Source organism: Cotesia typhae, unplaced genomic scaffold, assembly GCF_013202065.1.
Source record: "Cotesia typhae breed Kobodo isofemale line unplaced genomic scaffold, CoteBio_Ctyphae scaffold_152, whole genome shotgun sequence".
In the NCBI taxonomy this organism is placed as follows: Eukaryota; Metazoa; Arthropoda; class Insecta; order Hymenoptera; family Braconidae; genus Cotesia; species Cotesia typhae.
Genome location: NW_027423776.1, coordinates 2,766,508 through 2,781,401, shown reverse-complemented (window position 1 = coordinate 2,781,401; position 14,894 = coordinate 2,766,508). Strand labels below are relative to the sequence as shown.

Sequence of the window (14,894 nt, the reverse complement as noted above, 5' to 3'; positions counted from 1 at the left end):
TATATTCTCGGAGATATTCTGGAATGTATTTCGGAATATATTCTCGAATATATACTTTTTCCGTGCGGGCTATCAGATTTCCATGTTTTGAGATTCTAGAAAGTTTTTCTAACTTTCCTGAGTTGAAAAAATTAACTTAAATGAACTTAACTGCTATGCTAAAACAATTGATGTAAGCTCATATAAGTTCATTTTTTCGACTAGGGTTATAATAATGCTTATACCTATATGAAGAGACATCCTCGTACGAATAGTTAGAAAAACTTTCTAGAATCTCAAAACGTGGAGATCTGGTAAGAATTCGATTTTCGAAAACCGGGGTGAAAACAATAACTTTCCGATTATTTGAAAATTATTGATTTTCATAACGGGAAGTTAGAAATCGGTAAACTGTAAAAGAGTTCCGATTTAAAATATCTAAATGAAAGAATATTTAATGATTCAAATGAGTGAAAAATCTAAAATATATATAGACAAAAATCGTACTGAGTGTACATTTTGAGAAGAATTTATTTGAAATAAAACAGAAAATGAAGGTTGAAAACAAAAACTTAAATCAAAGCCACATTTTGTTAAAAAAAGGTTAATTCGCTTTTCTCTAATTAATTTATAAAATGTTTTTTAATTATTTATATAATTTAATAATAACAAGATTTGAATTTGACGAATCGCAGATAAAATAAATTCTGCTACTCATATTCACGCAATAACAAGTATGATTTATTAATTTATAATGATGTGAAGCGTATCGTGTATCGTAAAGGCTGATATTGATCATTTACTAAGTCACGCAATAATCCTGTGTGTTAATGTGAAAATTATTGTTGGTTTTGAATACATCGAGACAAGTACTTGATTTGAGGGAATAATCTTACAGCAAATTTTTTTTTCTGTCTAGATTAGTAAGACGTTGAAACTATGAGTCGTCGTTATTTTCCGCCACTCCATGAGTTGAAAAAAAGTTTTAAATTACGCAGTAGAGAATATTTAAGCGAAAATACACTTCATGGATTTCGATATTTTGTTGATCCAAGTCGCCCAACTTGGGAAAGGTATGTTAAAACTTATTTATAATTTATAATACACAGTTGAATTTTAATATATAAACCTCTTGAATGAAAATTTATACTTCATAATTGAATTTATAACCGAACTGACGTAACTATTTATAATGTAATTATTCAATGTTAAGGTACACCCAAAAAAAAAAAATTTTATTGATTTAAGAGAAAAATTCTTAAAAAAAAAAACCATTTTGAAGAGTTCCGTTGTCATAAATCAAACTGAAAAGTTCTTGAACAAAGAGATTTTTTTTTGCTGTGCCTATTGCCATATATTTTATTAGTTCAACTTCTGCTCCCAGAGTGTTCAACTACTACGGTTTGTCAGAATTGATTGTTCAATTACTACCCCTTGCATAGTCTACTATCTTAAAAAAGTTTGAAAAAATTTAAACTAATAATTACATCTTTATATATTTAAAGTAAGGTCAAATATATTTACTTTAAAACCTGTTCAACTATTGGGCACTTTACCTTAATCAATTTTTCCATCCAGAGCTAAGCTAATAAAAATATAATACACTTATTGACGAACATTGACTATGCATTCGATATTAAAAAGACTATGAGAATTTTTCAAAAAATTAAAATAATATCTAGTATATGGTAGATATAACATTTTTAATAATATTTCAGTAACACATATGAATTTTGATTATTTTCTCATACAAAAAATAGAATATTCTCTCAAAAAAATATTACTTGTATGGATAAGTGATAAAAATGTTATTAATCTTTAAATCGTAGTTACTGAATGTGCAATTTCTTACTAATTATATACAATACCGATTATGCAAACGGCAGATACTATCTATATTAGTATTACTGAATATGTATTTCATAGTTATTAGATTGCCCAGGAAAAAATAATTAGACATGAACAGACATGAGTTTTCAGACCAGATCAGGCATGAAAAATGACCGGGAATAATCAGGCCTGGGAAAATATTTTCACGAATAAAGAATAATATAAAAAAAAAAAATAAAAAATTGAGTTAACAAAATTGATTATTATGTGGGAGAGCCATTACAAATTTATAAAAAAAATTATGTGCATATTTAATGAATGATTGCTAGGCTTAATGATAGGTTTGAACTCGGGTTCTCTCGTGAAGTCTAGAAAAACACTTGGTTTCAAAAACGTTTTTCTTTACTTCTTTATTACATATGCCAAAAATCGATAATAGAAAAATAATGGCTTGCATGTACAAAATCCTGTCCATGCCTCCATTTTTTTTCTATAATCCGGAGATACTTTGTCCGCGATGGGAACACTTTCTTTTTGAAGATTTGATTTTGGCACCCCTTGAAAATTGGTCAAAAAAGAGAATTTTTTTTTTAGTAGATTTCATAGAAATCTAATTATTGCATTGGTCCTCATGACGTAACTTTTAAAAAATGTTGACATATTTCGACTCAGTTCATCAAACTGATTCAGAAAATACATATGGTTCAAAAGTTTATGTATGAATGTACTTATATATGGGATATAACGACACTTGTCAGGACGATGGTGTCGTCAATTTACAACGGATCATTACCAAACTCAACATACTTATTCTCCAGATAGATACCGAAGTCAAGTCCGACGATGAGCTTAATCGATCAAGTAATTTAGAAATGCCAGGATTTCAAAATTTTCAAAAATACAAATTTCTCTACTTTTTTTACTCGAATAGCTTTTGAATGGTATAACTTATTGAATCCCTGTAAATTGGATCTAAAAGATATTTAAATAAGCTTTAATTTGAGTACCATATCATATGTGTAGTTTCAAAATTATGTCCTATTTTTCTATGCCAATTATGAAATTTGCTGTTGCACTAGTTTTTTTTTTTTTTTTTTTTTTTTTTTTTAAAGAATCCTAGTAGCTTTTTTTCTATTCATTATAAAATTTACTTCCATTTCGGCTGTCGAATGGCTTTTTTTTCTACACATAAAAAAAGGTTCACTTGAGCCAAGAAAATATTTTTCTTCCTAATTATTTTTTTGAGTGAAAAAAAAAATTTTTTTTGACACAAGAAATTTCATTTATTCCAACAAATTAATTCTTTTCTTTTAAGAAGTACGTATCTTGATCCAAGAAAATTTATTTGAGTCAAGAAAATCTTCTTGTTTTGAGAAAATTTAGCCTCTTGCTCTAAAAAATTTAGTTCTTGAAAGAAGTAAATTTTCTTGTCTTGAGAAAATTTCTCTCTTGCTCCAAAAAATTAAATATCTCGATTGATGTAAATTTTCATTAATTTTTTTATTGGTTAAATGTCAAATAGGAAAATCAAATAATATTGAACCACTTTTTTCACTTAATATGTATAATTGCACGCTGAAATAATATAAAATGGGTATCAAATATTCAAGAGAAAAATTTATGATAATTTGAATTAAGAAAAAATTACTTCCACCAAGAATAAGATTTCAAGAAAAATTTTGACTTCGGCCAACACAACTTTGGTCTTTCTTTAGGCACCCGAAAATTTTCTTGAGCCAAGAATTTTGTTCTCCAGTCAAGAAATTTTTTCTTTCTATATATTCTATACGGATAACATGATGTCCGGGAAAAAGTTTTATTGAAATATTTACTAAAGAAGCTAAAAAAAAAAAGCTTTTAAAAATAAGCTTGTTTTTCGCTTTCTAGAATAGACACCTACCTTAAATATATAATTTATGATAAATCATATAGTTAACTTTCTATCCACAGAGTTGTCTGGTTTCTTTGTACAGTTTTATCACTGTGTGCTGCTTTAGGAATAATCGTTACTATTTTTGAAAAATTTGTTACAAACCCAACTTTAACTGGTGTAGTGGTGGGACAAGAGAATTCACAAAATACGTTGCCGGGTATAATTCTTTGTATGACGTCGGATTATTTAGATCTTTCTCGAGTGCCTGAGGTAAGTTGATGACATCAGAAAAAAATTTCAGTACTCACATCTTTAAAACTTTTTTTTTTTGATTGTACATGATATTAGGATGAAGGGATTACTTACAAATCATATTATAACTGGGATTGGAAACCGATAGTCAATATAACTACACCAAAGTCATCTCAGTCATTAAGTGATATATTTCTTCAAATAACACCATCTTGCGATAATTTAATAGCAGATTGTTTTAAACGGTAATTATAATTACGATCCTTATGAATTTCATTGGTACAATTGTTGTTAAAATAAATACATAATCATGTATCAATGTTTCAGAGAGATCAGACGAGACTGTAAAAAGTTTTTTAAAAAAATTTTGACTCCTGCAGGAGTTTGTTGTAAAAGTTTGACATCTATAGCTCGTTCTACAAATGACAATATGAGATCACGTTTTACTCTACAATATTACAATAAGTTTATAAAGTAAGACAATATCTATACTAATTTGTTTTTAAATTAAACTTATATTCTATCTTGATAAAAAAACTATTTGATTAACAAAAAGTATCAAAAATTTTAAGATGACTGGTTTTCTTAACTCATCAAATTAACTGTTGAATCAAAACTTGGATGAGCAAAAAGTTCTTCAAAAGAACTCTATTAAAACATTTAATACTGTTTTTAAACAAGATACACATATCGCGTTGCTGATGTCATAAGGGCGTATAATAAAAATCCAATTTTTTTTCTAAATCCAAAAAAAATTTTTAGTTTGGAGAAAATTTTTTTTTTACATTTTTTCACGTTTCATACAAAAATACGTTGATTTCCGAAAAAAAATTTTTTTATACGCTCTTGGCATCCGAGGTCGGACCCAGAAGCCATAAGGGCGAATAAAAAAACTTTTTTTTGGAAACCGACGCATTGTTTCATGAAATGTGTAAAAATACAAAAAAAATTTTTTTTCTTCAAACTAAAAATTTTTTTGAACTTGAAAAAAAAATATAATTTTTATTATACGCCCTTATCGCATCCGAGGTGAGTCCCGGGAGTCATAAGGGCGTATACATTTTTTTTTTCATTTCTTCACATTTCGGACAAAAATACGCCGATTCCCGAAAAAAAAATTTTTTATACACCCTTATGACTTTTCACTGCGATCTGTTGCCGGTTTACGCCATTATGGCACCGGGAACGCAATATACTTTATCTGAGAACTTTTTTCGGTAACATTGAGTCAAGACAGTACCGATTTGTTTAAAAAATTTCGCATTTAAATTTATACTCAATTGCATGATATATCTGCTGTTTTTTATTCCATAAGAAAATCTTGAATACGTTCAAAAATATATACCACAGTAAAAATATTTATTTCGAAAAAATTTTCAGCTTTTTTTATGAAAATCAACGATTTTCTTTCAATTTTGAATAAAGGACTGGTTCTTAGTTTTAGAAAATTGTTCTTAGATGAAGAATTTAATTGTATCAAAGAATTGAATCAAGAAATTGAACAAAGAATTTTTGAAGCAGGGCTACCGATTGTATTGAAAACAAGTTTCTTAGATTAAGATTATTTTCTTTAAACAAGATATTATTTTTTATTATTAATGCAAAAATTAATTGACCAAATTTTCAGTCTTTATTTTTTTGGAAATGATGAAGAAATACCCGAACGTGAGAGCCCGATAAGTTATACTTTGAGACGTAATATGAAATTTATGCTGTCATTGACGGTAACCGATGCTTCTGACGAAATGCGTATTCTCACCCACTCTCAGAGACAGTGTATATTCTATGATGAAGGTATATCATACAACAATTGCCTGATGGAGTGTAGGAAAAAAACAATCCGTAAAGTATGTGGATGTCTTCCATGGTTTTACAGCAAAAATAAATTAGAGGAATGTAGCTTAGAACAATATTCCTGCTTATCGGATAATGAAAAACGCTTGCGCACACCAAAATGTGCATCTGATTGTTATCTCTATTGCAATCATACCACCTATATATTTGAGACCATCCTGAACAGTGATGTAACAGTCGTCGATGCCAGATGGCCGCTTATTCGCTACAGACGAGAAGTACGATTTGGTTGGCTGGATCTTGTAGTCTCGTTCGGTGGTATTATGGGACTATTTCTAGGATATTCTATTTTAACAACTGTCGAATTGATTTACTATTTTTCTTTACGATTTTATTGTGGTGCTGTTGTTGTACATGACGACAATATTAATAAGCGCTTTAAAAAAATAAATGTTATTGAGAAACCAAAACAAGTTAAACTTCCGACAACTATGATGTATTATGATTATGCTGAATAATAAATCGGTTTTTTTTTTTTTTTTTGTTAAAAATAATAACTTTTATTCTTTTGACTATACGACATTTGTCATTATCAATTAAGAAAATGTACAATATTTTTAAGCCATATTTAGATATAGAGAAAAAAATACGAAGCGATATATTTTTTTATAAGTTTTCATTTTTGTGAAACTCTATCAATTTTACGTCTAATAATTATCATTAGTTTATTACGATTTCTGATATTGAGTTTTTTAAAAATTAGTATATAAGTTAGCTGCGAATATAACATATATATCAAAATGGTATTGATTTGAATTAACTTTTTCATAAATTTTTTAGGTATTTAATTCTGGTCATTATTGTTAAGTTAATTTTCTCTCTTATAATTATATAATGTAAATTTAATAATTTATTTAATTTGGTCTATCAAAGCTTATACAGTATTTGTCTTAATAATAAATAAATAAGCACTTTTCACGTGCAATTGCTTGTCAAAAGTGTTTTATCATAATATTGTATATAATTATTCTTTATTATCATGTACATTATTTATATTCTATCGAAAAGTTATTTTACAAGTTTTAAATGGTCGGTTTCATTTTATTTATTATTTTTTTAATTCATACTTATATATCGCTTTATTTTTTACTAAATTCAAATGGTCATTTTATCGAAATAATATATATATATATATATATATATATATATATATATATATATATATATATCTATATATATATCTATTTTACTATATCAAAAGAGACGTCTGAAAGGTATAATAAATATTTCTTATTAATTATTGATAATATTTCTGCGTTTTGTTTGTAGATATATATAAATAAAAAAAGATAACAATAAAATAAAAAAATAAAACAAATAAAAATAGTGAGTTAATAGTAAGCTATAGCGAGAATCCATGAGAGGCCGTTTTGTTGTTAAATAAAATTTACATATTAAGAATATTGTCACTGTGAATGAATTTCGAGATTCACAGGCTCTATCACAATATTTATAATTTACACAAGTAAATTAAATTTTATAAACAAAATTATTAAAATACATATAAATATTTAAAAAACTACTTTGTTACTCTGTGGTAGATGTCACTACTATTCTCACAAGTGCTTCGTCATAATTGTAACATATCTATAACATTTCCAATAGTTTGTATTCCGTATCTTATTCTATACAACACGTATAATTATTTCCAGTAAATAGTTTACGCATTAACGAGAAAAATAATGTAACATGTTTATTTAAATATCGCAAATAACGTTTGAAAGATAAATTGACTTTGCGATGATAAAATCACAGGTCCCGGAAGTGGAGGTTAAGTCTCTGCCATGCTGAGAGAAAGTCTCTACTGCAATATTATTTTGTGCTTATCCTACAAGATAATATTGCACTGCGACGAGAAGCTATTCTAAATTTGGCTCAAAGTGATCTAAAAAAGTATATAACTAACTATCATAATTACAATTAAATTAAAATTACTATCGGCGATTAATCTTTACGATTCACTAATCTCGTTGGTTCATAATTTATTATTTCATTGGATCAGTATTACCCCCAGGGTTTATCGAACCTGGTGAATTGGTCAATGGTGATTCAGAAGAACCTAGTAGCGCAGCTTCCTCACCTGTATCTTCTGTATCATTTTCAGTGTTGTATTCAGACCCTCTATCTGGGTCGCATTCAACAGTTACTGTAAGCAAAAATAAGTTATTATCATTATTATTATTATTCATACCAGCTTTCATTAGGGTAAAACTACTAATTATTGACAGGAATCTAATTATTCACTACTGCGTAACAAAATACCCGACAAAATACCCGAACATCAATATATCAGCAACTAATTATCGAACTGAAAATTGAAGGGTGATTTCAAAAACTAAAAGGAATTATCTATAAAAACCTATCATGTTTTTTAAAAAAAGAAATTCTTTCACTCTCGGGTATTTTGTCGTGATACTTTATTCGTACCTTATTTTATCTTCTAATTTATTTAATTATCTTCGACATTAATATCAATTCTATACTTTTTTAATACAATCTTTATAATTTAGAGAAGTCAAGTGATATAACAATAGTGCAAAATATTCAATATTAACTAATAAAAATATAAAAAAAAACATAGTTTAGTTAATTTTTTTAAAACAGCTTGTGAGTGCAAATTCCTCATCTATTTTAATTAAACAAGCATCTTTTTCAAAAGTTAATTTCCAATTGCTATTTTTAACTTCCCGCTAAAAAAATTGAAAATTTTTAAAAATCGGGGTTATTTTTATTTGCTTATATTAAGTCTTTCCTCATACATAAATAAATAAATTATTAAAAATGAATAATGTTAGGTATTTACAATTAATTCAATAGCTATTAATTTAAATAATAATGAGGGTCAATAATTAGTACATAAAATTTAAGTTGGACCTAATAGTTAAGTTTAGGCAGTACTGTGATTTGTTGTTTTATTTTTCAGTTTATAGATTTGTTTTAATAATATTAAAAAATTTGAATTCTAATAAGTAATGAATGTAAGTTTTTATTGCTTTAGACCTGATTCATTTACTTCACAGCAAATTAATAAATTATGTACGTTATGAGTATCAATAATTGGTATAACACTATTTAATTTATTATATGAGTTGGTTTTACAGACTATCAATAAATAGTGTACCCGAGTAATTCGCGCCATAAGTTTAAATTAATTATTAGATTTGACAACTTAATATTCTGAGCCACACGGAAAAAATTAAATGATAGGGGCTATCATACTAAATTTCTAGCTCCAATTATCTAGGATGACTAAAACATTTTTCAATGCAAAGATGGTTAGTGTTATTATATTTTTATGATAAGTTACCATTTTTTATAGTAACAGTTGCAATCAGGATGATAACAGTTACTATCAAAATGGTTATATTTACTATCAAGGATAACAATTAATATTATTGAATTCTATGAAAAAATTGATCGAAAATTCAATAATTTTCAAGTACACGGAAAGAAAATTATATGCACTTTTCTCATTCATTACGGGGATAGTTCTCATAATCATATAGAAATTTTTCCTATACTGCTACAGTAATAGTTTCCATGATAGTATTGGAATAATTCCTACAATAGTATGAAAACTTTTAATGTTTACTGTCACTGCAAAGGTCTTGACTTGAATTTGTGTCTTTTCAAGGTTTTATATAATTCTCACCGATAGTCAATTTATTATGACAAGTATTTAGTCTGCATTCGAAAATGCTCTATCTCTAGATACATAATTAAGAAATGACCTTGTATCTTGTGAACCATTGACATTCTTAAAGATATAAGCTCATCCCGATGTTACACTCATCAAGACCTTTCATTTAAGTACCCACATCAATTTTTTATATATTTATATATATTATATATATGTATATATGAAAAATATATCAAAATGCATATGGATACTCGAATGAAAGCTCTTGATGAGTGTAACATTAAGATTAGCTTATCTTTACAAATGTCAATAGTTAAGAAAGTACAGTGCAATTTAACAAGTCATGGTTTAATAAAGCAAACTTTCATTTATTTATAGTTCACAATTCACGGTTCCTATAAATTATGGAATCAATTCTTGTAAATATAGAAACCACTTTAATAAAATTTTTTTTTTAAAAAGTTTATTGCGGAAGTTTAGTCGTTTTACGTAACTTTTGTAACCTTTCATTCGGTTATTGATTATTCGACTGAATAATGGTAAGATTTTTGAAGGGATGAGGGCGAGCAGAGTGAGTGATATGTCTTGTGGTTAAAAAAATTGAAATCCTAGTAGTCATGTCTCTTGTAGTGTCAATAATTGGTGCTTCTACGTTAACGTTATATTAATAGTTACAATGTAAAAAGAGTATAAAAATTTACCAAAATCACCGTTTAACGATGACTTTTGGTGTGTTGAAGACAATGATTCAGTTCTATCTGGAAGTGTAGGCACAATAATAATTACTCCATCCTCTCTTGAAGGTGGTAATGATGTCGTCGAGTATACACTTGATGATCTTGCTGTCGAAGCTTCATCCAAATGTACCAAGTTCGGCGTAATTGAGCTGTGTTATTAAAATGTTGCAATTTACAATGATAGTAAAAATATATAAGCATTAGACATCAAACAGTTAAAGACGTTAGAAAAAAAAAACAAAAAAGTGGCTAGTAAAAAAGAAAAACCTAAGGGTAACTCGTTTCTTGACTCTGCTTCCAAGATCTGAATAACCTCGATATATTTGACGAGGTTTTTGTTGTTTTGTATATCGTATCGTTTTAGATGTAGGAGAACTTGGTTCCGACAATTGTTTGTCAACCAAAATCGGCTTAAGAACTGTTGTGACATTTGGTTCTTCAGTAATAGCCGATGACGAATTAGGCACATGACGAGTTTCCATTTTTGGTAATGGAAGTGATAAAAAACGTTTACGATCCTCCACGTATAATTCTATTAGTTGGTCCAATTTTGTTTCGATGTCATCAACCTGGAGTTTTGTATCAGCATTATATGTTTCATTTTAAATAATTTTGTTTGTATTTAAACAGATCAAAATTTCTTATTATGTTAGTTTATAAATAAATAGATTATAAGCTGTTGAATTGTAATTCAGTGCAATGCTTTACATAGTTTAATTAGGGAAGCCTAGCGTGTTACAAAGTATAACGATCTGGGATTTTTTTTAATCAAAAAATTGAGATTATGAATCTCTGTATTAATATACTTTTAATAAAATACACTAGTCACAAAAATTGAGGGATATAAAAAAAATTCGAAATTTTTGGGTGACTTTTAACGAGCTGTAACTCCGAGGAAATTGATCGTACAGCAAAAAAAAAACAAAAGCAAATTTTAGCTCCAAGTATCTAGTTTTCAGATATAACCCTGAAATTTTTTTTTTATCATGTTCGGGTCCGGAAAAATCCTAAGAAAACTACAAAAAAAAAAATTTTCCAAATTTTTTCTTGTCTTAAAAAAGGTCTTCGGGCTTCAAAAAAATTTTTTTCATTGTTTTGCTGAAAAGCTTTTTTATAAAATTTGATGCCCTTCAATTTGACGTAATTAAAAAGCCTGTACGATGATTTGCCACGGAGTGATCATCAGTCAAAGCAAAAAAGTACTTTTTTTGCCCTCCGGGCGGAAAGTGGCAACTTTCGTCCCGCTACGCTAAACAAAGTTGCCGCTTTCCGCCTTCGTCGGACAAAAAAATAGTATACAGCCCTTGGAAAGTAAAAAAGAAAACCTCAGATCACATGTTTGTCGACCTCGGCTTCGCCTCGGCCAACAATTACATGTGATCTGAGGCTTTTCTTATTTTCCTTCCCAAGGGGTGTAATATACTATTTCACTTTGACAATCAATAACTCTGGAAATATATAGGAAATGTATAGGAAATCAAAGGACGGTTTTGAAAATTACACGATATTCTCTATAATATACCGTGAATAGCTTTTGTTAAAAAAATTTTTTTGCTTGACGGGCAGAAAGTGTCAACTTTCAGCCCGCTGCGCTAAACGACGTTGCCACTTTCTGCCTTCGTCGAGCAAAAAATAAGCATACACTCCTCGGGAAGTAAATAAGAAAGCCTCAGATTTGCATGTGATCTAAGACATTTCTTATTTTACTTCCTTCAATGTGTAATATACTATTTTCTTTATACCTTGGTCGAAAGTACGCATATTTTGTACCTATTTCGAGGCAGAAAGTTGAAGATTTGTGCATTGGTAAAGTTGCATATTCACACTCAGTAACAGCGGGAACAAAAAATCTTTTTGTGACTAGTGTATATATAAAAGAATTGAATGCTGTTATAGAATTATAGAAAAACAACTACCTGTCTTTCAACTTTTACAACTCTGGATGCAAGGCTGATTTTGGATACATATACATCTCTTGCTTTCGAGCCCTGTCGTCCAAGAATTTGATCTAATCTAAGAAAAAAAAGTACAACAATGTATCAGTTTTTATCGACCTATGTTTAATAATAAACTGTATTAATTATGCAAGCATAATACTTTAACATTATTTTTAATCAAATACATAAGCATATTAATCGTATTTTGCGTGCAAAGTAATAATCTAATAATGTATAAACAGACAATAGTACGTCATATTTTATTAGTCTATTGAACTTGGAAAAAAAGCTACAGTGAGTAGACAGTAGTTGTGATTGTGAACGTAGTATGTGTTTCTTCTCGAATAAGCTTGCAACTGACACAAATAAAAATTTAACTAAGTAGATTATTTCATTCACGAAAGAATAGAAGAAACATACAGAAAAAAAAAGTAAAAGTTGTATTTTATTGAACACAAAATCGAATGTTGAAATTGGTGACAGTGGTTGTGAGCTGCTGATGTCGTTATTGTTTTATGGGTCCTTTTGTTTTTTTGGGAGTGTCAAGTTTATACTTATTTAACAATTCACAAAACAATCACAATTAAAACAGATAGTTTTAGGAATTGATCCCACCGTTTTGCACGATTCATAATGCGAAGCACCAGAGTGCTTTACGATCGAAAAAAATTTTTTTTAATTAAGATTTCTTAATTTAATTGTTGAAACTTTGATAGAAAAATTAATTTGGTTCAGAAAATGTTATTCTAAAAAAACTAAATATCTGGCTTTAATAATTTGAGATAATAATTCAAATTCTTCAATTGAAAATAGTTTTTTTTTTTTTTTTTTTTTTTTTTTAAGAACTTGATTTTGCAAAGTAAAAAATTTTACGTCAATGCGTCAAAAAATTGTGTGTTAAAAATTTTTATGTTACATATTTAACACTTTTTTGTATTAATATAACACAATAAATGTTAAATTTACACACGGAAGTGTTAAATATTTAACACAAAATTTTTTGACGCAATAACGTAAAATTTTTGTGTGGTTGAACACGAGCTCAATAAATTTCTTCATCGAAGGATAAAGATATAAAATGGGCCATACTCTGTTTTACATTCAAGAAATATAATTAACTGATTCCATAACTGCATTTTTTTGAGTAAATTTTTAACAAATTAATTTTATCGAATCAAGTATTATTAGTTTTTCTTTTCAGTGTATTATTGAGACATTCCACCGGGACAAAGCAAAAGAAAATCTCATCTGTTTGATGTCAATCTTTTAGATGTTGATATATGAATAGAAAATTGTTTTTCAATACATTGTAATCAATTACAAAAATATCTAGTAACAAAAACAAATGTTCTATTTAAAAATATTGTTTCAATGAATCAACGCCTATTGATAGAATAAAAATGTAAGTTCATTCGTGAAGACTTCTTCAACATTATAAAGGAAATTGTTACTAAGATGTAGAAAATATAAACATAATGTTAAACTTTTTCTAATAATGGAAATAAACATAGTGGCGGTGATAATATCGAAGCAATATCCAGCATGTAATTCCTAAATAAAAACATAGGTATTTATTCACAATTAACAATTTTTTCTAACAGCGAGATTAATGCTGTAGCCATGCTTACATCAAAATTTGTGGTAATTATTTACAAGTGGGGTCAACCCATGCTTGCCCATGTTAAAATTTTTTTTTATCGATCAAAGTAATCAATTTTTTTTTTATTGTTGGTTTTTCTATGTACTTTTCAAAAAAAATATATCAAGAACATGAAAAAAAGATAAAATAGAAATTTTATCCAAAAACATGAGCCAAAATTTTTTCCAACTTTTAAAGCCAAAAAAGCTATCGAAATTTTTATTTTTTTCTTTCACGACATTTTTATAATAAATTCGCCATAAGAACACGCAGAATAAAAAAAAATTTGAAAATGTTAATTTTTCGCCTGATTCTAGCCCAAAATGGGGTTGACCCCACTTGTAAATAATTACTAAATTTGCTTATACTTTACACGCTTATCACATAATATTTTATTCATCACTCGAAAAAAAAAATATTAAAAAAATAAATAATTTAATTAAACAATAGCTGCAAGTAATTTGTAGAGAGTTGAAATTTTCAGTTAGGAAGGTTGGCATAAAGGGATTCATACATAAAAATTTGTAGACTGATGTTTTCATCACGTTGCATTAAGAAAAAATATTACATCAACATATAAAAGTATAAGACTCATTCTGATAGAATATTAAATTCAATGATTTGAAAGTGTTTTATGATTATGTTTGGTCATTTTATTGCAGTAACGTAGCTGAATGTAAGATAATTTATTATTATATTGACTGCTACAGACATTTCATATTTTAGTGAAAAATTGAATTGATATATATATATATATATATATATATATATATATATATATATATATATATATATATATATATATATATATATATATATATATATGAAAATATTTTAAAATTGAATTGCACGCTTTCAATGTTAATCATTTTTCAAACGCTTACTTATTTGTGTATTGAAAATTATCGTCGATTTAAATAAATATCAAACATTTATATAAATTAATAATTTTTAAATGTTCAACAGTCTCTATAGAAAGTTAAAAGGGGCTTTATAACAATTATCAATCTAGAAAAAATTGCTCAAAATCAACCCACGTGACTGTTGTCAAGTATAACTGCGTCTTATCTTCCTTAGGTAATGCTGTAAAAAATTCCTAGAACACTTGAGTGATCTAGATTTGGATTAATTTACAACAAACTCGAAGCCTAAC

The 14,894-nt window shown here is 27.6% G+C and overlaps 2 protein-coding genes across 6 annotated transcripts in view; one reads left to right on the top strand and one right to left on the bottom strand.

Annotated features, from left to right (window-relative positions):
* Nucleotides 1-918: 918 nt before the first annotated feature.
* Nucleotides 919-6,860, top strand: LOC141535987 (pickpocket protein 11). The gene is made up of 4 exons (XM_074256182.1): nt 919-1,052; nt 3,760-3,952; nt 4,031-4,179; nt 5,562-6,860. Exons 1-4 carry the CDS (start codon nt 919-921, stop codon nt 6,244-6,246), a joined length of 1,161 nt encoding a protein of 386 aa, XP_074112283.1. The 3' UTR covers nt 6,247-6,860.
* Nucleotides 6,861-6,988: 128 nt separating this feature from the next.
* LOC141535776 (potassium voltage-gated channel subfamily KQT member 1-like) overlaps nt 6,989-14,894 on the bottom strand; it is a 71,813-nt gene continuing 63,907 nt past the window's right edge. For all 5 annotated transcript variants that reach the window (XM_074255883.1, XM_074255882.1, XM_074255881.1 and 2 more), the window contains 4 exons: nt 12,082-12,178; nt 10,433-10,734; nt 10,130-10,314; nt 6,989-7,934 (listed from right to left, as the gene is read on the bottom strand). In XM_074255883.1, coding sequence (XP_074111984.1) covers nt 7,774-7,934; nt 10,130-10,314; nt 10,433-10,734; nt 12,082-12,178 — 745 coding nt within the window. In that variant the 3' untranslated portion in view covers nt 6,989-7,773. The remainder of the gene's footprint in view (nt 7,935-10,129; nt 10,315-10,432; nt 10,735-12,081; nt 12,179-14,894) is intronic.

Coding starts and splice junctions, on each gene's coding strand:
- LOC141535987 (XM_074256182.1), top strand. CDS start 919: ATGAGTCGTCGTTATTTTCCGCCACTCCATGAGTTGAAAAAAAGTTTT. Junction 1,053..3,759: donor AGTCGCCCAACTTGGGAAAG/GTATGTTAAAAC, acceptor TTCTATCCACAG/AGTTGTCTGGTTTCTTTGTA. Junction 3,953..4,030: donor ATCTTTCTCGAGTGCCTGAG/GTAAGTTGATGA, acceptor ACATGATATTAG/GATGAAGGGATTACTTACAA.